This window comes from Perca fluviatilis, chromosome 19 (assembly GCF_010015445.1).
Source record: "Perca fluviatilis chromosome 19, GENO_Pfluv_1.0, whole genome shotgun sequence".
Lineage (NCBI taxonomy): Eukaryota > Metazoa > Chordata > Actinopteri > Perciformes > Percidae > Perca > Perca fluviatilis.
Window position 1 is genome coordinate 8,563,176 of NC_053130.1, and position 26,965 is coordinate 8,590,140.

The 26,965-nt window shown below is 41.5% G+C and overlaps 1 protein-coding gene across 7 annotated transcripts in view; it reads left to right on the top strand.

Annotated features, from left to right (window-relative positions):
- Positions 1–26,965, top strand: part of ehbp1 (EH domain binding protein 1) — a 160,362-nt gene that overhangs the window by 81,750 nt on the left and 51,647 nt on the right. For 6 of the 7 annotated variants that reach the window (XM_039783401.1, XM_039783405.1, XM_039783407.1 and 3 more), the window contains 6 exons: positions 1,018–1,196; positions 2,326–2,374; positions 10,619–11,419; positions 13,193–13,234; positions 13,419–13,565; positions 26,484–26,634. In XM_039783401.1, the coding sequence (XP_039639335.1) occupies positions 1,018–1,196; positions 2,326–2,374; positions 10,619–11,419; positions 13,193–13,234; positions 13,419–13,565; positions 26,484–26,634 (1,369 nt within the window). The remainder of the gene's footprint in view (positions 1–1,017; positions 1,197–2,325; positions 2,375–10,618; positions 11,420–13,192; positions 13,235–13,418; positions 13,566–26,483; positions 26,635–26,965) is intronic. The other variant, XM_039783406.1, reaches the window with a different exon arrangement.

The following is a 26,965-nucleotide window of genomic DNA, read 5'->3' on the forward strand; positions in this document are numbered from 1 at the left end:
GAAAGTTTTTAAAAAGTCTATAATATGGTTCAGTAAAGCAAAATGTGTCTTAAATACAATTAACAAAATTATATTGTCAAGTATATTGTCCTAAATTTTCAATAGTATTTAAAATTGCAACTAATTTTCTGTATTGACATTAAAGCCTTTAAAAGTCAAAGAAAGCTTGGTGCAACTTGGATGCCCTGCTTAAACACTGTTTCATGCAATTAAGGAAAACTGTCTTATTAGTCATATGGTAATGTCATTGTCTTGCCTATAATAGTAATATTTGAACACATTTTCTGGTCTTTTTGATCACTGGCCTATAATGAATTTTATCAAATCTCAATGACATTTTTGCCATTTCTTTCCAAAACGATCTGAGAGAATTAGCCCATATCTGTCGCTCCATAACCAGATTAGTGAATAGCCTGCTGAATAATCAGAATAGCATTGGTTCTGCTGGACGTTTGAGGGAGACCAGTGTCTCCACGCCACCAAGGATTTGTGGGATTTGGAGTCTGGGAGAGGAAAGGCTCCTAATGGCGAAAGCTTTCGACCCAGATAAGACTTCAAAGGCGAAGCTAATTAATAAGATGTTTACATTATCCACGGTCATACACTGCTTTGTGCATGACCCTTCATTATGGTGTGTGTATCCGCATATGTGCATGTGTGGACTCATTGTATGTCAGGATAGCAAGCTAATTGGATGGGTGGAAGTTGCTAAGTAAAATTTTATCGAGAAGTAAATAAATAAAAGGAGCTTATTATCTCCTACCAGTTTAAAAACACTTTAAAGTCATGTGTGTTGCTTATTAGATTGCCTCAGGAAATGAAGTGCCTTTCCAATGTGCATTATTCATTTTTAACAATCCGTATTAATGTGTATTGTCCTTGTGTGACCCAAAAAACAGTCCTGATTTATGAAATGGATATCAGCATGTTGCAGCGATGCCTTTCAAATATTGAAAATTAAATCTTTAAAAAAATATATATACATATTAAAAACCTCTTCTTCTTTTCTGCCTACAGCCCAGCCCCGTCCCAAGCCCAATTCTGGGGGGGAAGCCCAACGCCAGCCAGTCTCTACTGGTCTGGTGCCGCGAGGTCACCAAGAACTACCGCGGGGTTAAGATCACCAACTTCACCACCTCCTGGAGGAATGGGCTGGCCTTCTGCGCCCTGCTGCACCACTTCAGACCTGACACAATGTATGAAACACACAAACACTCATACTAAGAGAGCGTTTCACAATATTAAAGGTGCGGTAGGTAGGATTGCGAAGATCCAGGACTTGAACATCAACAACTTCTCAGTCCCTCCCCCTTTCCTGCTAAAGCCCAAAACGGTCTCCTAAGCCCCTCCCCCCTCAAGGGAGAATGAATACGTATGTATGAGCAGTGATTGACATGCTGTTAGACACCCCCCTTGGCCCTGATTGGTGCATCTGAACAGGGAGCTGTGGATTTTTGCACTAAATCGCACTACAGGCTGTAGGTGGTGCCAAAGGAGCCAGATTTTTTTTAAATGACCTGCTTCATGTAGTTCTACTGGAACATAGGGTTAGTTTCAGCAAATATGACAGAAAGTTTATAAGGCTTACCTACTGCATCTTTAAGGTTGGAGTTAAGGCCAGTGAGTCAAATTTAGGTGGTCCAGACTTGTATGTTCACATTAGTTGATGACTCTTTTCATGTGCCTCTTTTAGTAACTTGGCATCATATTTGCCTGTCGTTACGCTTTGTCCTTGTATCCATCATTCCTGTCAGTGTCTGATTAAGAGGACAGATGCGTACATACTTGCGCACGCAGGACCCAATCTGTCATTTACATATATTAATATAGAGTTGCATGTTTGCCGTGTGTGTTGTGTGTTGTGTCTGTGTGTCAGAGAAAGAGATTCCTTACATTTTTTGTATTTAATGTGTATTTAACACTCAAAAGTACATTTAGAAAAACTGCAGCCCTATTAAGAGAACAGACATGAAGATCATTTATCTAAACTATGCTGTGTGTGTGTGTGTGTGTGTGTGTGTGTGTGTGTGTGTGTGTGTGTGTGTGTGTGTGTGTGTGTGTGTGTGTGTGTGTGTGTGTGTGTGTGTGTGTGTGTTAATGCTTATGTGCCTTTGCACTCCGCTGTGTTATTTTTACATATTTTCCACTCTATTAGTTCTGTTGATTGCACTGCTATGAAATTGCATGTTACAGTTCTAATGCCATTACATGTGACGCATATTTAAACGCACCTCTTTCTCTGCTATCTCTCTCTGTCTCCCATTCTCGCTCTCTTTTTTTTTTTTTTGCTTGCCTCCTCTCTGACCCTCCCCACTGTTCTTCCAGGGACTACAAGTCACTCAATCCTCAGGATATTAAAGAAAACAACAAAAAGGTAAGAGGCAGCCACCGCTGGGCCCTTCACACTACTTAGCTCCCTCCCATCCACATCTCCATTTGGCCTTATTTAGAGATCTGCCATTAATCCCTGGCTATTGTGTGTTTGTGTGTTGCATGGTTTGAAAGAGGAGGTTGGAAACACACATGAAGGCAGACAAATGCGTGCACTCACAATCACACATGCACTACAGCCAGAATCTTATAATGACAGTATTCCTAAGACGTTCCCCCTGCTGTGATATGTCTACGTGGCCATAAGTTATTCACCTGGCAGAGGTGAGATTGTATCTTAGCTCAGCTGCCTGCTGGGAGCTTACTAAACTGCCTCTGCTAAATGTGTGTTGATGTCAGTGTGTATATAATAAGAGCATATGTATCTTGTATCGATTAGACTGTTTTGTTTGAATGTGTGTAAAAGCGTAAAAAAACCCTCTTTGGTTTCATTCCTTTCCTCGCCTAACAAATTACAACCAACATATATGCACTCACTCCTAAAGCTCAACAGAATAAACCATTCACACCTTGTCTTCATATCTGAATATTCACAGTTTGAGGTGCACTGTAGCACACATCACCATTTTCCACTCTGTCCCCCAGGCTTTACTTTTTCCGAATACACCTTTCACTCTGATAGTACACACTCATACACGTATATACACACAGACGCCCTGTCCCCTCTTTGGCCCCGAGGGCTACACAGAACGATATACGTCAGGTTCCTGCAGCTTGATTTCCTCTTCTCATACACACTCTGGCTCAGCGATAACCTCTGGTGGCCCTGTTAGGCATGAATGCTACACTATTGACAATAACCACAGTGGAGGGAGAGGGAGAGACCCAATCCCATATCTGCTAACTGCCCCTCACCCCCCTCCAGGTGCTCAAGTAGCCCTGAAGAAATTGGCTAGATATAAGTAATATGGGAATATGCCGCAAAAGGTGATAGCTGGTGAATAGCTGCAGCACTGTACCCAGCGCACTGCGACCAGCTTCTCTGTAACGTTCTACACCAGCTGCTGATGTACATTTGGCCAAGCAAGCTGTTCCTTTGCAGTGCACAGAGGAGACCCACTGTAGGGAGATATCAGCTAACTGCCACCTCTTGCCATTGTGCCCATGTAGCCCTCAAGAATCCGGGTATATAAGCTAGTAAAATCATGTCTAATTCGTGTTAAATGTGGAAAAGTTGAATTGTGCAAGGCCAGATTTTTTCCTTTATCCAACGGTTTTAAAATGTCTTTAAAGTTGGATGTCATTTTTCAGTGTGTAGAATGTGTCTTTTTATTCATTTACACACTCTTTAAACATATGAAATATGTCTTTGTTTATCTTGTTTGCTTCACCAAAGAACAACTAGTAACAAACAAAAACATTACCTGCCAGAAAGGTTTACCAGCAAAAATGTCATAGATACATTTAACCCTACCACTTTTCAGTGTTTCATAAATATATTGATAATATTTTGTGAAATATTAAGGAGGTGAGTGTCCTGTTTATAAATGTGTGCAGGATTGGCCAATCAGAGTTCCCGTTTCAACTGTTTTCCTTAATTGGCTCACAGTCAGAGTGTGTACCTTTTAGTCAGTAGGGGCGATAAAGTTAGCAACCAGTGAAGTTTCTGGTTCTTATTGATTTACCGATAATTTTGTAGTGTTATGTTTTCCCAGGTAGTTATGAGCCAGACTTTGACAGTGTGTGCTATGTTTTTTTGCTTCTTAGATTAATTTTCACGTGCAGTGACAATATAATCTGTTATTAAATGGATTCTCTCTGCATGTGAGATGTGATGTCTGTGGGCCTGTACACTATGGTATGTTTGTAGCTGTGCTACATACAGTAATTGTACATGAATTACACTCTGTGTTGTAGGTGGCTATGATTGTGAAAGCTCAGTGAGTTCAGGCGAAGTGAAAGAGTAGTAATAAATCGTGTGGTGTTATATAGCACCCTGAAGGTGTTTAGCAAGAGAAGGGTGCTCATGATATTGCCTGCAAGAAAAGAGAAAACCCTGACGCTGGACACAGGCTAGGGCAGCATAGTGTGGCAGGTTAAGGACCCCAAAGAGCAAGCAAGGAAAAGAAAAGAATAAAAATGAAAGAAATAAATGAATGTATGAAGAACAGAATGGAAGAGGGTGATTAAAAGAGACTTCTTTCCCATTCACAATTTTGTATAGAGTTTCTTTATAAGGAGTTATTAGAATGTATAGAATTTATTGAATGGATAGCAGAAATGGAAAGGGTATAAAAACGTCAACTATCTCTGCTTTTCATGGCTAGTTGATAGACATGCCCCCTCCTTTCACAGTCTATCTGTGAAGAGTGATTGCAATGAGCTCAGACTGTGCTGAATTATGACAGATAAGGACAATCAATATTGGGGGTGGGCAGAAAAAAAAAGAAGAGAGAGAAGTGAATATTCAGAACACTTACAGCCTTTTAAATGATCTATTATCAATGGATGTGTGTATGTATGCTAGTCTGTAGATGATTGTTCATCCATTTGTTTGAGTTTGCATGTTGAGCTCATCTGTGTGTTTAGACTGCTAGTTCCTCCTCCGTTGTTTGTGTGTGTGTGTGTGTGTGTGTGTGTGTGTGTGTGTGTGTGTGTGTGTGTGTGTGTGTGTGTGTGTGTGTGTTTGTTGAGGCCAAGGAGAAGTCATTTGTCATGCCATCTGATAGTGTAGCACCAAGCTAAAGCTCCCTGAGCACAACCGTGAGGGGTTGGGCTAAGGGGAGGGGTAGTGTTGATGATTGACAACGATAGATAGCTGTCAGTCACCGAGAGGGAGTGGAGGGGGAGCAGCGAGCCGCGGCCCGGGGCAGGCGACAGTGACATTTAGTCTAAACCAAAAGCTTTGTCAGCTGGATGATGGAAAGTGAGAAAACTAGATATGTTCCCAAAATACATGATATTCGTATTGGACTAAAATGTTGCTCTAATCAGTCAGTGTTGAGAAATACAGAAGATCAATTATATTGACAGACTTGTTTCAAATGTTATCAACCAAGCAGTAGGCTGGCTGGTGATTTCAAATAATTACCATTTATGATAATACTTTTTTATAAGGATATACACAGTACATCATGAAAATGCAAAATCACTAATAAAATAACAAACTAATTGCAATAAGCTGTGCTTTACAAAACTCATACAAGGAAAACCAGAACTTCAACAAACCACATAATAATGTTAGATTATAATTAGCTTGGAGAACCATTCCTTTAAAGAACAACATTTTGTAACAAAAGTATGATATGACTCCATTAAAACGCCATAAATGATAATATTGACAGTTGTGCTCTCAACTTTCTTATATCCTAGATCAAAGTTTTTCAGATAACTTTTTTTAGATGGCATAATATTTCAAGTAATGAAGTTTAATTTTCTTGTGAGTAGGGAAAAAGGACCCAATTATCCTTTGTTTTCTTACCAGATGGATACAAGATTTTTAAAATCGGGTAATAATCTATATTTTTCTTTTTGTCATCAAATCCAACAAAAAGACCAAAACCAACAATGAATTGATTCAACTAATAAGTATTGTCTGTATAGCCAAAGCCTGATATTAGGGGTGTAACCGTTCACAAAATTCACAGTTCGGTTCGATGCGAGACAGTGGTGTCACGGTTCGGTACGTTTTCGATACAGCAAAAATAAAGACATGTAGTAATTGACTTGATTTTTTACAAATTTTGTATTTATTAAATCAAAAAGTATGATCTTTTTTACTTTGAACAATGACAGAGCTATACATGACCCATCTTCGGGTTTCTTCTTAGCAACATGTAAAACAAAAACAGCTCCTTATAAAAAAAAATATATATATACACGTTACAGTCAGGTAGCTTTGTGTAGCCCTTGACATCCAGTCAGGATGCTGTCAGGGCAACAGCTAGTGCTTCGGACAATTGGTTCTCTACTTGGGCTTTTATTTTATTTTTTTTGTAGAACGCAGGAATTACGGTCTGGCTGAAATGGGCTCGTGAAGGAATAGTGTAACGGGGCTCAATTACTTTAACCATGTTCGTAAAACCTGCGTTTTCCACTACAGAGTAGGGTCTCATATCTGTGGCCATAAATGTACCAATCGGCGCAGTGATGTCTTTTGCCCTGTTTGAATCAGTTGGAGATTGCTTCTTAAATGCTGCGGGGATAGTTTGTAGCGTGTGTGTTGCTTCATGTTTTCATCTAGTTCCAGTTATTGACACACTTGAGGTGATGTTGGCGTAAATGAGTTGACATGTTTGTAGTATTCCCACTGGTGTAGCCTATTATTGTGTAGCAGATGCCACATACCGTTGTTGTTTTTATCCACCACCGTCTTGCCATCACCTTCATAACTTACAGGGAAACCAAAGTGGCTCCAAACGCCAGACCTGTTAGTTATTGGAGGATCTTCTAATTCTGGTCTGGTAATAGTCGCATTAACGTTACTAGCCATATTGCATCGAGCTAGTTCAGCTTAGCATGCCTGACTGGAGTGGAGTCTTTTTCTTTGGGAGTGGGAGGGGCAGACAGCACAGTGCCTGTTAGGTCGTTTGGGCTGCCTTGTTGACTGCAGCGTCACTAAGAACATTATATTTCGCACAATTTAAGCTCTTTTATTTCTAAATGAAATAGGATTAGTCCAAAGAATCGTTCAGTTTGTAATGCATACCTAATCGAAAGCCTCGTACCGAACGGTTCAATACGAATACGTGTATCGTTAAACCCCTACCTGATATATGTCATTACTTTGTGCCGTAGAGCTTCATTACTGTTCTTTTAAAGGTGCAGTAGGTAAGCCTTATAAAACTAACTTTCTGTAATATTTGCTGAAACTGACCCTATGTTCCAGTAGAACTACATGAAGCAGGTCATTTTAAAAAAAAGAATCGGGCTCCTCTGGCACCACCTACAGCCTGTAATGCGATTTGCAAAAATCCACCGCTCCCTGTTCAGATGCACCAATCGGGGCCAAGGGGGGTGTCTAACTGTGTGTCAGTCACTACTCATGCAGACGCATTCATTCTCCCTTGTGGGGGGAGGGGCTTAGGAGACTGTTTTGGGGTTTAGCGGAAAGGGGGGGAGGGACTGAGCAGTTGTTGATGTTCAAATGTTAAGTCCTGGATGTTCGCAGTCCTAGCTACAGCACCTTTAACTGACTTACCATTTTTAGTTGGGGCCAACAGGCAATGGGCTGAATGCCACTGACAGGTTAATGACTTGAAAAGTTATTGAGACAGACCAACCCGTTGCTGATTTTGGTGTTTTCTTGCAATCTATTGTCAATAACAAAGATATAAAATATTGCCTGCCTTATGATTTAACTGCAGTTCGTGGGCACATACTGTAGGCTACCACCGCAGAAAACAATTCACGTAAAAACAACAGGTCCCTCAATATCAGTGTCTCAGTATGACATGATCAGTACTCCTCAAGCTATAAGTAAAGGTATAGAAAGTATTAATCATGACACGGAGGTCAAAAAGACTGTAGCGCATGTCAAGACTAACATCAACCCTGAAACAAAACCCAGCCCCAGAGTCTCCCTCTCTTCTTCCTCCTCATACAGCTCTCACGTTCTCCCACTCTCGCTCTTTTCTCTTTCCTTCTTTCATTCTGTCCCTATTGAGCAGCAAAGTTGTCGCTCTCTTTCATAGCCTACCCTGGGCGAGATGGGAACAATGTAAGCACACTTTGCTCCCCTGAATACGTGTTAGAAACCCAATCAGGCCCTCTTATTCCCCATATTCTTTTTCTGTTTTTTCTATCTTCCTTTTTTCTTTCACACTCACTTTCTGCCAGGGAAAAGGGGGGGGGGGATGAGCTTAAACAGACTCGCTGTAAAGGCAAACTCCTCTCTGTTCTCCCTTTTCTTTTTTCCCGCCGCCAGTTCTTTCTTCTGGCCTTGTCTCTGCAAGCACAAACACATACTTTACATCAATAGAAAGGGACAAAAGAGGTGAGAGTGAAAAAGACTCCTAACAAAAGGCATCATACTTGATTGTAAATTGAGAAACATCCCTCAGTTAAACCACCTTTTTATTCTCCATTTCTCTCCTTCTGTTCCCGTGTCACCAGTTAGAAAAAAAATACAGTTGGAGAAATAAGATTTACTTTATTAAACAGAGCTTTCTGAGCTGTGTACAATATCACTTCCTCGTTTACTTTCCACATAATAAACACTCAATAGATTAGGATTTTGAGCCATCACTGACATTGTATTGTATTCTAAAACTGATAACGTCAATCCTGCTGTAGGCGAATCTGGTGTAGGTTTTGATTAATAGTTCAACATGGAATTACCTGTTGATAGCGCCACCAGAAATTAGACAAATGTGTGAAACTTAATCAGACTATATTATATATTACTATATACTATATTATTATACAAGTATATTCTCCATGCTGTGACAGTGTTTACATTCTTTCATTCGCTTTTAAATATAGACAGACGGTGGCCTTCACATGTACTTAAATAACTGAAATTTCATCCAAGTAACTTCTATGTGTCATTACTGAATAGGAGGCTATTGTCGAGCCGTGGCCATTTTTTCATTCTGTCATTCATTGTCATAGAGAGCGGCCATCATGGTAAGCAGATGGTTTGGAAATGGCCCTTTTGTAAATGTGTGTTACTAAAAAGCAGAAGACTACTGAGTCTCTCTTTAACTAACTAATATTGCGTTTATTTCAGATACTTATAGAAGCAAACACAAGCAACCCAAGTTGACCAATCACAGTCCTTGTAGTTCCTACGTGGTATCTCGATAGCTGCTGTAGCCCCGATGTGTAGTTACATTTTTCGAGGAGGTGCACGTCAACTGTGGCAATTATGTGTGTGGGCACTATAGCTACACCGTAACTCCTTAACTCAGAACTATAAATCCAGCTTTGACTGTAATTTTCACATCTATCAACACTCAAATAAAATGGCGAGAAGATAATATGGTGCAGTAGGTGGCAAATGGAGTTATTACAGACACAGCGCACAAAGTCAATATCTTTCGTAGAAGTTACAGTTCAGCAAAGCGCTCAGCCCATCCTTAAAGTTGAAATTGCTCAGGGTCTGTCACTTAGAGACAGTAGTTTTTTCGTGGAAGCTCCAAGATGCATTTGATGAATGCAAAGCAGAGACTTAATGAAAAATCATACATGCTCAATAGACCCCTTTTCTAGATAAATAAATGTAAGAAATTTGTATTGAAGCAGGACAGGGCTGAAAAAGAGTAAGCAGGCTCTTCAAAACAATCCCAGGGGTAAATAAAGGTTAAAAACACACAGGGATGGATTTGGAAGTCAGAGAGGGAGACGGAGAGAAAGAGGGAGAGATTGATAGACTGGCTAGATCTACGGAGGCAGTGAAACAAACGAGCGCTGCAACAGGTTGGAATTAGATCAACACTATCAAGCAGCCCAGATACAAGCTGTGATACCTGGGAGAGATGGATGGGGAGTTTATGTGTGTGTGTGAGCGTGCAGGAATGGAGGTAGTGACTGTGTGTGTGTGTGTGTGTGTGTGTGTGTGTGTGTGTGTGTGTGTGTGTGTGTGTGTGTGTGTGTGTGTGTGTGTGTGTGTGTGTGTGTGTGTGTGTGTGTGTGTGTGTGTGTGTGTGTGTGTGTGTGTGTGTGTGTGTGTGTGTGTGTGTGTGTGTGTGCTGCTAATCTATTTATTTACCTGTCATTGGCTGCGATAATGGTTTTCATCCCTTCTCTCTCTCTCTGTCTCAGTCTATCTGGTGATGGGGGATTGGGTTTCGTGTGTGTCGCTTGATAATCAAACCTGTATTTTCTCATCAGACTCTAATCAGACCAATTACACGCGTGACGGAGAGCGTGGGCAGGTTGATGTAGGGGAGCGATAAGGACACACACACACACTCAGGCACACACACTTTGGGATTAAGCGCTCTGTCTTGGGGTATCTACGTCTCTTATCGGGGACAACCATCCCTGACATGACCTGTCAGCAGTCATGCCAAAGGTGTCTCTCACTCACAAACACACATGGGCACATACACACATGGATCATGCATGCAACGCACCATGCACCAAATACAACCCATGTCTGAAAAAGAAACCAGACTTCTCCTATCTCATCAACCATTGTCACCCTTCCATCCCATCAATTTTTCCAACAGTGAACTCAGTTTTTTACCCAATTTTGTAGGTAGGCACTTCTTGTAACATGACGTTAGTGGTTATGTGGTATGAATCTGTAATTGTAATTGAATGTTTGTGTCTTTTTTGGCAGGCATATGATGGCTTTGCGAGCCTGGGTATCTCCCGTCTCCTGGAACCATCAGACATGGTGCTGCTGGCCATTCCTGACAAGCTAACCGTAATGACCTACCTGTACCAGATCCGGGCCCACTTCTCCGGTGAGGAACTCAACGTGGTGCAGATAGAGGCCAACAGCAGTCGCAGCACCTACAAGGTGGGCGACTTTGAAACGGATACAAACGCCTCCATAGGTCAGGACAAGTTCTATGCTGAACTCAACGACGTGCAGCACCACCAGGCTAATTCTGAGCCCGTTGAATCTGCTGGTGGTGTTAACACTGAATCCAATGGCATTAAAGCCGCTGAGGAAGAGGTGATGGAGCCGGTTCGGAAGGCCGAAGTAGGAGCTGTCAGCTTGCCAGCAGCAAGGCCTTTGCAGTCCTCCCCTCCTGTCCCATCGCCACGCACAGCGTTAGCCGCTGCAGCGACAGACTCGACCCACGTGACGCCGTCAAGCTCTGAGTACAGGGGGAATCTGCTCAAAGCCAACACTTTAGACCTTAGCGAGTTACCACAGAGAGTGGAGAGAGAAATGGAGAAGGGAAGACAGCAGAAGGATGAGGTGGAAGAGGAAAGAAGAGAGGCAAGTACAGACCCAGGGTCCCCCACCAGGAGAGGGGCCTTACCGCCCCACCACAAACTGGGTTTCTCCTATAACAGGGATGCCGACCTCATCAAGAAGAAGAGGGCCAGCCTGCGTCACTCGGAGTCTGAGCCAGCCTCAGACATCAGCTCTCCTCCAGTCAACCACACAGACACGCCTCCCAAACAGGTAAACACCCAGACAAAAAACATCATTAAGGTAAACACACACTAAACATGTAAATGGACAAGAAGAATCGAGTTCCAGAGTGCAACTAAATTGCTACGATATATTTTTTTTATTTAAATATATTTATTTCAACATATCTTTTTATGGGTATTCCTAAAGTAGAGAAGTTACTCTCTGTCAAAGTGTTATGATTTTGTCTCTTCAAAAGTGCCATACTTTGTTTCACTACTATTGTACTATACTTTTGTATGAGACATCAATTGAGAGACATCCATTTTTTAACATGCTGAATAATTGATATTTTTATTTCTTATATTGTCAGTGTTATATGGTTAAACATGTCCTTTAAGGGTCAGTAAGAGATACACTAAACTATCTCACAGCTAATTATGAATCCTGTACAACCTCTGGATCAGTCTGTACGATGTAGACTAATTCATGCCTTGTTGCTTAAGTCAGGTATTAAGATTCTGACAGCGTTTACCTGCAGGTACCTGCCTGGCCCCTAAATGGATTGTTCAGGTTTTTATCCTTGCACCCTGGCTTTGATTGAAACCTTTACTGCTACATCAGTCATAAGACAGAGGATGTGGTGAACATTCATTCCCTCCTGGCACTCGCTAAGCTTCAAATCCCGACCTCGTTGATGCCATTGCAGAGATGACCGTACCGAAATTCTCCCGTCTGCATTAGATGTTGTCGCCGCCTGTCTCGTTGCCGAGACCCAGACACATCGAGGCCGGGCCCTTAACATGTGGCGACTATAGAAGGCACCCAGGAGAACCCCCTGCTTTGACATTTCATTATATTTTTCATTATATTTCTCATCCCTTCAGTTGATGGCAGTTGGTGCCGTGACTGCTCAGGCGTGGCGACGCTTTGCGCAGAGCACACCTCATCTCGTCTCACACACGCACTGGCACGCACCTTAATGCGTGTGCGCACACAGTCACACACACAAACACACATTGAATACATTGCTGCCTGCGTTGGTTAACCCCAGATTACCGCTTCCTGTTTACAAGTCGAAAGGTCACGGGGCAGGCGGGGGTGGCAGCAGGGGGGTTATGACAGCTATGACACCCCATTTTGATCTGCTGTTATCAAGTTAGCGGGATGCGTCCTTGCCTGCACCCAAGCCAGATTTGACTTGTTGAATGGATAAACATGTTTCAGTGCTATAAACAGCTTGGTTGTAATATTGCTCGGCCTAAGCCAAATGTAAAAAGCTCTGTTTCCCCACTTTGCACCCCTTTTATAATACAGCCAGGATTACCGTGCAGATACAATTTTAAGCCAGGTTTGTTTTGCTTTCTTGTCAAAGTCGTCATGCTCTCCACACCACTGGACCCAGACAGGGCTATGAGCCTGGCTTGTAGGCTGGCCCCATAATGCCAAAGTGCAGGCCCTGTATATCATGTATCCTGCTCCTACATTTGGGTCCGCTTATCTTAATTCTTCTCTCCCTTCCTCTGCTCTCTGTACAAGGAGGAAATGTGAAACATGTTTGTTTGAAAACTTACAGTATTACTCTCTGTACTACTGTTCATTTCCATAGCATGTCACTTATTTAGGCATCATAGTTGACTAGATTACACAAGTTAATTAATTTGTTATGAAGCATATATTAAGGAAAACCAGTCCAAACTACATTATTTGTTGCATTGTGTTGACAAAATACTTAATTTAGAACCTGTAACTCTAACTGTCTAGAGGTGTTTTGGTATTTGGCTATACACCTGTAGTTAATTTAGGTTATTTTCTCTTTCAAAGGAGCCAACAACTGCACCTGTATCAAGTCCCCCTGCTGAGAAGGTGAGTACAATTTTGAAGAGTGTAAGAGGCTACATATGTGAACGAATACCTTACACTCGTAAACATGAATGTGTGAGAGTCTACAAGCACACATTTCTTTTACACAGTTTTATTAGAAATGAACTGCAGCCAGTCATTAGCATTGTTTTATGTCATCGCTCTCATGCCCTGTGGTTGCACACAGAAGGTGCTGTCTCGTCAGGAGGAGCTTAAAGAGAGAGCCAGAGTTCTCCTGGAGCAGGCCCGCAGAGATGCTGCAATGAAGGCAGGCAACAAGAACGTCCCCAACTCAGCCGTCACTGCGCCAAACAGTGCCACAAATGTCTGCGATGTAAGTCAAAGTGGTGTGTGTGTGTGTGTGTGTTTTTTCTGGGACTGAAATCGTTGACAATGCTTACTCAGGTACTGTCTGTCCCATCTTAAAATGACAACAAAATTGACAAAGTCTCTACCTGAGGCTCGGTTTGGGTCAGTCTGGGACTTCAGATTTCTGAGGAGGGGGCAGGTCTGTCTGACCTCTTCTGTGTGTAGTAAGTAAAGATTGACCTGAGTTTGAGTTCTCTGTCCCTGCCTCTTTGCTCCGTGCACTGGAGTGTTGTACAGCATTGCCTCAGTGTGCCGGAACAACTAATAGAGTGACCACCAGCCTCTTCAACACCCTCATGTCACTTCCACAGTTCTCTATTCGCTGCTCACTACACTTGCAACATGCTGGAAAAGCCTGTCTCATCCTCTGGCAGTCCACTGTATTAAAATGCTTTGAGAAGGAGAGAAGACTTTTCCTTATTAACTTCTGCTCAGACTCTCTTATGGACTGCTGAACATCACAACCTGAACATGTCAGTAAGAAAAACCGAAGTGTGGATTGACTCTCTCTTTCAGTCTCTCTCCTTGGTCATCTTGACTCTGCACAATTTTTATGACATCCCGACTAAATTTGCTGCCCCCTCAACTTCCCCAAACACTGAGTAAATGTTGTATACAAACACCTGTCAGCAAAAGTACATTCACGGTAAAGGGGGGTGGGAATCGCTGTTCCGAAGCAAACTAAACTGGAGAAGAAGTGAGTGAAATTGCCAGCTCTGAACCGAGCACGCTCCACTGAACATAATATACTGGGATGGGGGGTGCACACGGATGGACCAGGAGTTACCCTGGGAAAGCACTGTTGTCAAATCCTCAGTGACGTTTCCAAATGTTTCAGAGAAAGGAAAGGGGGATAAGAAAAAAAATGGTCTTGTGAGAATTGTGAGGACAACGGATTTGAGGGTAAAATTAAATAAATACCCTTTGGTAATGAAATATCTAAAAGGCAGCAGCCGCATGCCCCTGCTGCCTGAATCCTTAAAGAGATATATGCCCTTGAATTAGATGGTTTTGTGTGTGTGTGTGTGTGTGTGTGTGTGTGTGTGTGTGTGTGTGTGTGTGTGTGTGTGTGTGTGTGTGTGTGTGTGTGTGTGTGTGTGTGTGTGTGTGTGTGTGTGTGTGTGTGTGTGTGTGTGTGTGTGTGTACATAAGTGTTTGTCAGTGTGTAGGCATGCAAATGTATGTGTACAAGTCTGTGTGCAGGCCACAGGAATAACAATTTTGGCATAATCTGAGAAAATAAATGAGGAACTTCCAAGGACTGGTGGTGTTAAAAGTCTTCAGAGAAAGAAAGCAAATTAAAAGAGTTTTTCAAAGCTGTTGCAGTGCCGATATATTTCCTTAGCGACAAAAAAAAAGGTCCTCTTCTGTCCTTTGTTGTGCGGCAAGATGGCTGACTTCACTTAGATTAGCTCCTTAAAGTAGCCAGACCCAACCCTCCGCTTTCTCTCTCCATCTCCTCCTGATTTCCTTACTCATTTCCAAGGACAATTGGTTAATAACCCCCACACAAACACACACACACACACACACACACTGCTCCCATGCATAAAGGAAGGAGGGAAAGGAGGAGGGGCGAGAGGAAGATATTGAATTGTTTACACTTTTTTTAATAGAAAACATTGATCAAAGGAATACGACTGGCCTTGAGGCCAATGTGCTGATAATTGTTAGTGATTCAGATTAGATTACTTGATGTCTTGTTTTGATGTGTGTGTGTGTGTGTGTGTGTGTGTGTGTGTGTGTGTGTGTGTGTGTGTGTGTGTGTGTGTGTGTGTGTGTGTGTGTGTGTGTGTGTGTGTGTGTGTGTGTGTGTGTGTGTGTGTGTGTGTGTTTGTTATCAGCTGGAGAGGCCCAAGCCTTTCCCATTTAACTCTCCATCCGTCTAAGTAGGTGCTTTGCGGTTTAGCATGCATAAGGTATAATTTAATTCAATTAAAGCAGGCTTCATTCTTCCAGGGAAGTGGCTAATGTGTGGGCAACAGAATGATTTGGGCAGAGAGAGAGGAGGGGGCTACATTAGCTGTTTTTGGGGGTGTAGCATTCAAAACACAAATGACAAATCAGTTAGTTTGAAATCTATTAACTAAACTCATGTCTTATTCAAAGCTGTAAAAGTTACGATTGTTATGGGACAGTACAGTTAGCGATCAGTCGAAAAAATATTGAAAGATTAGTGATAAGCAAAATAATCATTAAGTGCAGAATAATAGCTAGTTGCAGCACTAATTCTCCAAACAGAATAAGAGCATGTTTTCTAATTGAGGTTTTTGGGTCAGGTATGATCACTGGTGGGAAATCTTGCCCACAGGAATAGGTGAATCATCTCCTGAACAGCAATTGGTGAGAAAGCTGACTTACAAAGTCTTGTTTTTCTGCAAATTATTATTTTCATCCCTTTAATATCATTCTCCCACAGCCACTAAAAATAAGAAACTTCTCTATAAGCAGTGCTTCATATATCTGTACAATAAGCTCTGTCTCCCATCATACACCTGCTTGTTCTCATCAGAAACCGCTCCCTCACACCTCTCTCCATAGCATATATCTTCATCCAAACTATACTTTTTTTTTTTTTTTTTAAACCTGAGAAAGAAATGGCCTTTTCAGTTGTGTACCATCAAAGGAAGGTGCAACACATACACATTACAGAGAAGTGGTAGGATAATAATTCTTCTGTTAATTCTTGTGCTTTTTTCTTACATATTTATATTTACAGGAATAACATCATGGCTATAGTTTTTTGTTAATATTGTTTATCCAAGAACTGAGGCTTTTTTTTTTTACTAAATGAATCAAATGCATATGTAGACCGACGTAGCACCACACAATATTGACAACAGTTAGGTCTGTACAATTTGTTATTCATAATACCTACAGCTACAGTGACTGCCATCGTTATGAATGTAGCTTGATGCAAAACAATGTGTTGGATACTTGTTTGCTGTGTGTGTGTGTGTGTGTGTGTGTGGGTGTGGGTGTGGGTGTGGGTGTGGGTGTGTGTGTAGCCCTGTTCTCTTGACCTATGCTCTCCCTCCTGCCATCCCTAATTGTAGCCCACAGTGACTGGTTCTTTCATCTAAGGTCACAGGTTCAGTTTTCTCTCTTCCTCTCCCTCCCTGTCTTCTCAGTCACTTTCTCTCTCTCACTCTGTCGGTCTATGTTTTTCAACCTCATATTTTTTTGTTTTTCACTCACTCTTTTTCTGCCTGTCCTTTGTCTTTCTCCGCCACATCTCATCCTCCTGTTCTCTCCATCTTGTCTTGCTGTCTGTCCTACTCTCTGTGGTCTTTGATGATCAAGCAGTACTAATAGTGTTGTGCCCATCACTTCCCTCCTCCTCCTCCTCCTCCTCCTCATAGGTGGCCTTCACAACATATGATTAGTCACTGTGCAGATGTCTTGTAATGTTGTAATGTCACCACCCCCTACCCACACAGCAGCCAGATGGGTAATTAATGAGCTTTACTAAAAATATGTAGGACAAGGACTTTATTCTCTCATTTTATCCTTATTGCAGTTGCCCAATTTTTGTTTGTCTTTCTTTTGCTCTTTTAGTCTTTCCCACTGTTATTATTATTTTAATAGAGAAGTGTGTGTGTCTGTGTGTCTGTGTCTATTCGCTTCAGGTCTTCTCATCCATTAGCAGATGAGAACAGTAATTTCACACCGGCCTGGCCAGGCTAATTATCCACACTTGGTTTGGGAGAAGTGTGTTTGTGTGCATGCGGACATAGAAGCGTATGCTCCTGTGTGTTTCTTTGCAAAAATATGTGTGTACTGTGTGCAATTATATAGCACATGTGCACTTTTGCATTCTTTTAAGCATGTGTGTGTGTGTGTGTGTGTGTGTGTGTGTGTGTGTGTGTGTGTGTGTGTGTGTGTGTGTGTGTGTGTGTGTGTGTGTGTGTGTGTGTGCGCGCGCGCGCATGTGCGTGCGTGCGTGGTATGCGTTTGAGAGTGCATGCGAATGCCTTGGTGTTTTCCAGGTAAGAGAGTTTCCCTGCTCACTGACTCGTTGTGATTCCTATAATTGGGTCCCGTTTGATTTTTGCCGACCAGCACCCCATCCACCCCCCACCCCCAACCCCTCCTCCTTTGCCCCCTCTTCTCCTCCTTAGAAGTGGAGGGGACTCCTGGGTCTCTGCTGTTGTGACCTGCGGGTGTTGTCATCTACTCCCATCTGCTGTCTGTCGTCTGATCCTGACTTGACTGCATTCATGTCCTCATTTTCAGCTCTCTTTTCTTTCATTTATTTGTGTCACTGGTGGCCAAACTCAAAGCCCTCTGGCTGAACCTCTGCATTCCTAAAGGTCCCTAAAAATGAAAAACACATTATGTCTGAGTTATTCTGATTGTACTGCATTTCATCCAAGTGATTATAACACATACGTCACAATGTTAACAGGCTACTTGTTACCAGACTGTTGGCCCGAATTGCTAAACACTGGACAAGTGGAAAGGGGAACTTTTGAAAGGTTCAGGCAGCCAATTTACTACAACAAAGAATCAGTGTTGAGAGACTTAAAATAAAGAAATCTAATCTATATATATATTTATAATCTTTTTTTAATTTTATATATAAAATCCTGTAAGCATTTAAGAATCTTACAACTCCAGAATATAAATATTTTAATTGCAATCCATAATTGAGATGGCCACCAGTTAAGGGCTGTCTTTCAGCAAATACAAAAATGCCTCTGTCAAAACTGCAAATATGGCCTTGTTTGCTCTCCTTTTTTGTCCACACATTGTCCTTTCCTACCCTTTTCCTCCTCCTGTCCTCTCTCCTTTTCAACTTTCTCCCAGCAGTAATAGTTTTTCCCCAGGTCTCATTTTAATGTGGCTGCCGTCACTTTCTTCTCATAGCTCTCCCTTTTTTTTTTCCTCTTCTCTTCTTCCTCTACCTTCAACCCCCTTCCTTTTCTCTTGCTCTCTCTCTCTTCTTTTTGAAGAATCTGCCCTTAATGAAACTAAATAGTTTGTGCAGTTTCTTTGGAGTGTGCGTGAGTGTGTGCGTTAAAGTGTGCGGGTATGCTGAATTGGCTGGAGTGGAGATCAAAGGCAGTCTCTAAATTTTGTGTGTGTGTGTGTGTGTGTGTGTGTGGTGTGGGGGGGGTGTGTGTGTGTGTGTGTGTGTGTGTGTGTGTGTGTGTGTGTGTGTGTGTGTGTGTGTGTGTGTGTGTGTGTGTTTTAACGAGCAAGAGAAAGACAGCTCTCTCAGTTGCATCACAAGAGCTGATCAAGCCATCAGAGAGGAAAGCTGTAACACACACACACTTGCATACCTCTTCTGAACACATGTACCTCTCTTTCTTTCGTCAAGTTATCACATGCCTCGTGTTCACATCTGAAGTGGAAGTGCCAAATGTTTTTCATGTCCACCCTGCAGCCCGGGTATCTCTCTTTTTTTGTATTGATAAAATATAGAGGATGAAGTCTTCAGATGAGCGAATATTTAATGTTCATTGCAAATGAAATCACAGTAATCCCACCACTTTTCTAAGTTCCTAAATAATTCACTTCAGTTTATATGGAAAATGTAATTTACTCTATCCATGTGTGTGTTTGTGACATAGAATTGAGCGTTAATTTGTGTTTTTTTTTTTTTTTACTAAATAGACCCAAAACTTCACAGAGAAAGTCAGAAACCAAATGTCCCTGTTGTGCATTTGTATTCATGTTTCCGCTGCATCTGAACATGTGTGAACATTAGGACAATTAGACAAATGACAGATCAAAGATGTCGGCTACAAAACATTTAAATGTTAATATCATTAAAATGTTTTTCACTTCCAAATCCTGTTGACCCCTAGCAACTACCGGGACATGCATGCAGTCTAAAAGGATGCTATTTACAAGTTGAAGCGGTCTAGCGGTTTACAGTATGTTTGACCAGTCAACACTGTTAAGTGCTGTAAACTTCACCCTGATAGTTCCTGGGCTGTCAGAAAATTCGTACTTGGGGTGGGGGTGGGGTTAGAAACCTTTGCCCCTGAACTGAGACTTAGATGATTTCTGGAAAGGTTGCTGGAAAAGTTCCTGCAGTCAAAAAGGGGCCAAAGTTAAACAAAACACTGCAATTACACGAACAATTTCAAAATAACATATGTAATGCATATGTAACATTTGAAAAGGTCATATATGCATTTAAGCAAAAATGAACTCTAAATGTGTCAGTCACTACTTTCAAATCTGTCTTCAAATGTAGCAAAAGTCCTCTGTATGATTCTGATCTTTCTGATGAACAAAGTCTGCCTTTTCAAAAAGGAGCAAACTTATTTTGGAGTGAAATCCACACACTGACTGCTCCTTTTTCCTTGTAAAGGATGTTGTGCAGTTACAGGTTACCTGTGTTTTGTTTTTTTTGTCACCTTTTTTGTCTCAGCCTCTTTCTAATTCTCCCTTTTCTCTCTCCTTCTCTCTACCTCTCTGTATCTCTCTCACCAGTAATTATTCCTGTCTATTTAAAGGGCAAAACCTTCCCATCTTACTCGTCTGTCTGAGTCACGAGCTCCTCTGACTTTTGTGTAGTCTCTGTGTTTCGCTCTACCTGTTCTACCTGTCCCATAGTATAAGTGCTCTTGTTAGACAGACACACACAACACACACACACACACACACACAACACACACACACACTCACACACTGCTGAGAACAAATATGATGCCACGGATACACAGAACCTCAGAACCCGAACGCACACAAATGTATTTGACCAAGAAAATGTCAGCATGATTTTGCATACACACACACACACAACACACACCACCTCTATACTGTGAATTTGTGACACACATTCAGCACATCAATATTTGTTTAATTCCTACAAATACAAACAATATTCTCTGTCAAATAGACTCCATTTGAAGTGTTTGGCACTGTGCCCTTTTACATTTGCACCCATGTGCTGCTGCAGCAGTGTCAAAATAATATAATTTTTTTCTGTTTATTTTCATAGGGACCACTACATAGCATGGACCAATGCCATGGCTATGAATAGCACATTTATTTAGGCTTTTTTTTTTTTCAAATACACACAGGATACTCAACAGGAAGACACATACAACACCATATAACACAAACATTGATACAATAAAAATAAAACAAATTAAAGGTTGGGCACCTAATCATTTGTGACTTATCCCTTTTTATGAAAACATTTTGGAATAATCCCCCTCATTTAACAAGTACACATCATAAACGTATACAGGCGCACACACACAGTCATAACCTCAAACCACAATAACCTCAAACCACAGCAACATGACACCTCTGCCCGAAAAACACGCACACAGTCTGACCATTCAGACAGACCCACACACACACACACACACGGACACAGAGGTACACAGCCTGTACTTTCACACCACTTCCACACTGACATCTCAGAGATTTATATTTATATCCATATACACACACACACACACACACACACAGAGACAGGCCCGTATCATGGGCACGCACCCGTCGAATCATAATTAGGCCGTGTCCTGGTTCTTTGATAGTCATGTACAGTGGCTCTTCTTTAATTCTTTATCAAATGCATTGATCGCTGTGGGCCTCGCATGCCCATTGATCCGCGCACTCCGTCTGGAGCCAGCCGATAAGCTCCCCTCCTCTCTCTCTCTCTCTCTCTCTCTCTCTCTCTCTCTCTCTCTCTCTCTATCTCTCTCTCTCTCTCTGTCTCTGTTTCCAAAATTTGAGCAATAAGGGGTTTAGAAAGTAATAGATTACGACATTTGGTACATGTAATATACACAATGATACAATCCACAAATATTTGAGTTGAATTGGAAGCCTCTGGTGTTTTTTTTTTAACTGAAGACCACATTTCCCATAAACTCCATCGCTTCCTGCCACATAGAATATGTTGTGTGTTCATATCTCCCACCTTACCATCAATCATCTTTCCAAACCTGACCTGGGGACACATTGTGGAGACCAGCAGAAGCAATGTGTTTTTATTTCCTTTTTTTATTAGTAAATTAAATTGTTTACAATACCAATGCTCTTCTAAAGATAATATTTCATATGTGTGAAATATGTTGTTAATGTTGAAATCAACTCTTGTCTCATTTAAAATAAAGTAAAATATAGTGGTAAGTTGTTTGCGAACTGCTTTGGTAACCAGGAAGCTAGTTTGGGATATTTAATTCTCTCTTATATATTTCATATTTAAGAGAGAATTTCATATTCATATATAATTATGTTTAAGTGTGTTCTTGTATTAGATAATAGGGAATATTAAGAGTAAAATAAGTCCGGTCAATTCATTTATAGAGCACTTTATTAAAAATAACAAATATACATGGACGTGTTTGTTGTTGTGGTAGGATGGCTTTAAATTAGGTTCTACCTGCATCATGTCTGGAACATCATGCTGGCATTTCAAACAGTGTTTTTGAGTGTGTGATTACACAGCTATGTGTGTGTGTGTGTGTGTGTGTGTGTGTGTGTGTGTGTGTGTGTGTGTGTGTGTGTGTGTGTGTGTGTGTGTGTGTGTGTGTGTGTGTGTGTGTGTGTGTGTGTGTGTGTGTGTGTGTGTGTGTGTGTGTATATCTCTGGACAAGATAGAGACCTAAAGCACCTCTTGACTGTGAATTAGCCTGTCATGACAAATGTCTGGAACTGCATGACTGGCTGCCAGACTGGCTGGCTATCTGGGAGGTTGGCAAACCCTTTTAGATAGTGATTGTGTGTGTATCCCTGTGTGTGTGTTTATGTGGCATCACTCTGTGCCCACGCCAGGTCTCTGTACATGACCAGTGGTGCGTGCCCTCCCTCCCCCTTTCTCCTCGCCCAGAAAAGAGCAACCAAGGCGACAACCTGCTCCCCCTGCTCAAAGAGAGCTTCCAGAGCAGAGAGGGGTCCTCACCCGACGCCAAGCCCACAGAGGAGCCCTCTGTCTCAGCTTCGCACTCAAGCGTTTAGCCTCTCTTCCCCTGGAGGTTCCCAGCAGTCAATGGAAGACACAGTACACAATTGTTCTTGCTGTCGCCGTTTAAAAAAAGAAAAGTTTCTTCTCCTCTTGAGTCTTCATTCTTGAAGCAGTGCGACCCACTGACCACCAGCTGACAAGCTTTCTCTCCTCCTGGCTTTGATCATGTAACGACGCGGCTGGTTGGATTTGTGCGTTCTGCTTTTCTTTTTTTTGTTGTGTCCCCATGGCTTTTACATCCGCTGGTTCTGGGTGTGCTGTGCTGCCAAAAAAAAAGGGATGCCTGTGTTTTTACGTATAATATCCATCGCCACTTTCCAAGATGGAAATAGTGAGCGTAATCATCAATTTGTTTTAGCGTAATGTCCACTAGATGGCATTTCATCACCACTTGGTCAACAAGTCTCCCCTATGAGCTAAGAAAATTCGGACATATCAGTGTCTGTAACAGACATAAAATCTCAATAGGTCCGAAAAAAAAGATGGAATTTTAAAGTACCTAAAATGCCGTATGGAAGTAATGTCCCTGTGGGCGCTGTCTCTGCATTCTGTCCAACTCTTTGCATTCACGGTTTATTACTTGGGTGTCTGAGCTTCTTGTGCACAAAGTGTTTGTTGTTTGATGTTCAACAATCAAATTAACATTTGTTCCGCCTCAAGTTATCATTTCAGTTCCTATAGCTGAATCTGTTATGCCTTTTATGATACATCTACAAAGGACACATATTCCAGTTGTAACAATTTTAAAATCACACACAAGTATATTTAGCTAGAGAAAGATTTGATCCTAGATCATGTCACACATTGTCCTTTACACAACAAAAAGCCTCTCTCCCCTCCATTCCTCGTCTCTCCTTCCAAACACATTCTCATATTTTCTAATCAGCGGCTCTGTAGCTGACCGAGCTAGGCGCTAGTCAGATGCATTTTTCTATAGCGTTAATCCTAGCCTCTGGATAGGCAAAGTCAATTTCGTGTCCCCAAAATGGCCGTCAACAATAATGCAGTGGGATGTTTTGGAGTGTGTTGGGGCCCAAGCTGAATGTGTGTATATACATACAGCACACAGGCACACTTAAATTGGTAGTTGTATCCATATCTGTAAAGGCCAGATTGGATATCAGAACTAGTCCATAGCCGCAAGGCCATCAGTGACATTACTGGTTATCATATTGCATTTATAAAAGCAGGGAGACACCTGCACAGAAAACATAGTGAGGATGGAAAGAAGTATTGGAAGAAGACAACAAAGCAAGCATAATATATCGCTATATTATTGATTAAAACTTATCACAACTAGATTAACTGTAGAGACCAGCATTTTATATAAATTATTGGTTACTAATATATACATAAAATGCTGTTCTCATATTTTAGTATTTTTATTGGATGTTAATGTTAGTCCAACAGCGAAATGAATCAAAGTAATCAATTTTTTGGCCTTCAAAGTTCTGTCAGCCACCTAGAATTGAGCCTTGGAGCTCTCTCTTTGTCGATGTCAAGCATGCCACAGGTAATCTAGTTGTGACGCTTGACTTTACCATTGAATGTCCAAGATTTAGTTGTTATAACTTTGTTTATCGGTGTATTTGGTTTTGTTTGATAAAGTAACTTGGGTTTTGAAAAGTGCTAAACCGAAAAAAAAAGTTTAAGTATACCAACTCCCATTTTCTTTCAGATAATAATTCCCTCCTTTGTTGCCTGGAATTGTGCTGAATGAGAGCTGGGAAAGAAGTGTTGTGATGCTTTGACACACAATACTTTTCTACAAGCAGTGTCAACATCCGTTTTCCTCTCGGTCCCCTACACACTCTTTATCTTTCTGGCAGTCTCTCCCTCTCTTTATCAGTCTCTCTCTAAGGTGTGTTCCCTTCTCCCTGTGGGCACCCCCTTGGGCTCTCTCTCTCTCTCTCTCTCTCTCTCTCTCTCTCTCTCTCTCACACACACACACACACACACACACACACACACACACACACACACACACACACACACACACACACACACACACACACACACACACACACACACAGTGCATTAGGGTTGCTGTCATTTACAATATAGCCCCATTGTGCCAGCCTAACAATGGCTACAAACAAACAATTGACATGGAAATGGAGAGATGTAGCTCATTAGCGGGCGCTGCTTGTTTTGTTAATGGATAAATGGGCGGCTTCAATAGGCCAGCCCTAAAACCCCTGCCTCAATATGGAAAAGCCTGATTAACAGGAAACCACAGGGAGGGAGAACAGTGACAGAGAAATGCAGCTTCACTCTCCCTTGGGTCATATGTGGTTGTGTATGTTCGGTAAAAGGGGGAGCAAGGTGGAGTTTTAGAGTGTGTAGTTGTTTGTGCTTAGGTTGAGCTGTGTAAGACGAGTTTGTGCAAGATGGAGTTTGTGTTAGTTTGTGTGCCTCTTTACTTCTGTTGTTTTTGTCACAGAGGCTTAAATCATGCAGGCAGGATTCAAAACCGTATGTTTCACCGTTGTCTCATCCAGAATTGACTTCTGCAGTGAATTTCTCTTTGGCTGCAACAACTCCAGTCTTAGAAATATCACGACTGAACAGCCTGGAAACTTTTTGAATCAGTATGTTCTCTTATAATGTAATCTGCTTTTTAGAGCAACTTTGAATTATGTTATTTTTTTAAACCTTTTTTGTGTCTCTTATTTGTCTGTAAATGACAAGTCTTATCAAAATGACCTGTCTTGGATATTTGTGTATTTATGCCTGGTTACCATACGTACTTAGGGCCTGCGCATTGAGTGTGTGCTTGTGTGTGCTTGGTTTGGTCGTCATCAGTTAAGTGTTTGTCAGTTGCCATCATCAAGGTTTTCCTGTTTGCTGGTGGTCTGTGCTATCAGTAGGATCAGATTGGATTGGCCTGAAAATGGCATTTCTGCCATTACTCTGATGGTGACGGCTCAATACTGTATTTCTAGTGCCAAGATATTGTGTGTGTGTGTGTGTGTGTGTGTGTGTGTGTGTGTGTGTGTGTGTGTGTGTGTGTGTGTGTGTGTGTGTGTGTGTGTGTGTGTGTGTGTGTGTGTGTGTGTGTGTGTGTGTGTGTGTGTGTGTGTGTGTGTGTGTGTGTTTATCTATATACTCCTATCACCATAATGCAATAAGATGTGTACATCCATTATGATAGCAGAAGATCTTATGTATTTTGTAGTAGTTGGTGTGTCTGGGAAGGTTTGATTATGTTTTTGTGTGTGTGTGTGTGTGTGTGTGTGTGTGTGTTATCTATCTACAGTGTGCATTCATAAAGTAGTCATAATGCAATAACATGAGATTAATAATAACATGAAATTGTATCATCGTTAAGGATCTGGGCATATTTTAATGGATCGTTATCAATTCTTTCTTTACTGAACTTAACTGTTTTGTCCACCTCTACTTGCTAGTATTGCAGCGCTGCTCTTGTTATATAAATAAAACTTGGCTGTTGTCTGGTTTGTCAGCTATCTTCCAGCCGATGTCTGTACTATGCCAAAGATTATTTATGAGGTAAGAAGAAGCATCACTCTGTAACACCACTGTATTGGACTGAGTGTTTCTGGAGTTCCAACAACTCCAAGAAACAACTCCAGAGTAATAGGTCTTCTCTCCAGCAGATCGCAACATGTCAGTTTCAGGAGTCATATTCTCCCTATTTATCTTTCATTCATACGATATCAATCATTTAAGCTTATCAAGTTTATAATTTGGAATCAGGACCTTCAGTATTTATATCGAGTAGCTTGTGAAAATGAAGGTTGGCCGGAGTTAGAAGGCTACAGCTGTTATTTCAATGTGTTAATATTTTTATACATATTTAATCAACCATTATAGATTGTACTAGGGATTTCATTCTTTATGATTTCTTCTCTGGACATTTACCTGTACAATAGTAACTGAAATGTTCATGTTTGTTTATTTTTATATTTGTGTGTGCAGGAGCGGGATGCAGAGCGGCGGAGACAGCTGAGAGAGCGAGCTAGGCAGCTTATAGCTGAGGCTCGATCTGGAGTCAAGATGTCTGACATGAGCCTGCTGGATCCAACCAGCAGTGAGAGAGGCAAGGCCAACAAGGCTAGCCCTGCTGGAGGTCAGCACACACCTAAACACACACACACACACACACACACACAGCAAACCGCAAACATAAACACTTTATGGACACATACTATTTTTGTTAAAGCGCCCATATTATGCACATTTTCAGGTTCATAATTGTATTTTAAGGTTGTACCAGAATAGGTTTACATGGTTTAATTTTCAACACCATATTTTTGTTTTACTGCACAGCTTTCTCTCACTGCTGCAGATCCTCTTTTCACCTGGTTTCTGTTTTAGCTACAGAGTGAGACCTCTTTTCTTCTTCTTCTTCTTCTGTACTATCTTTGATTGCACTCGCACATGCTCAGTAGCTCAGATGT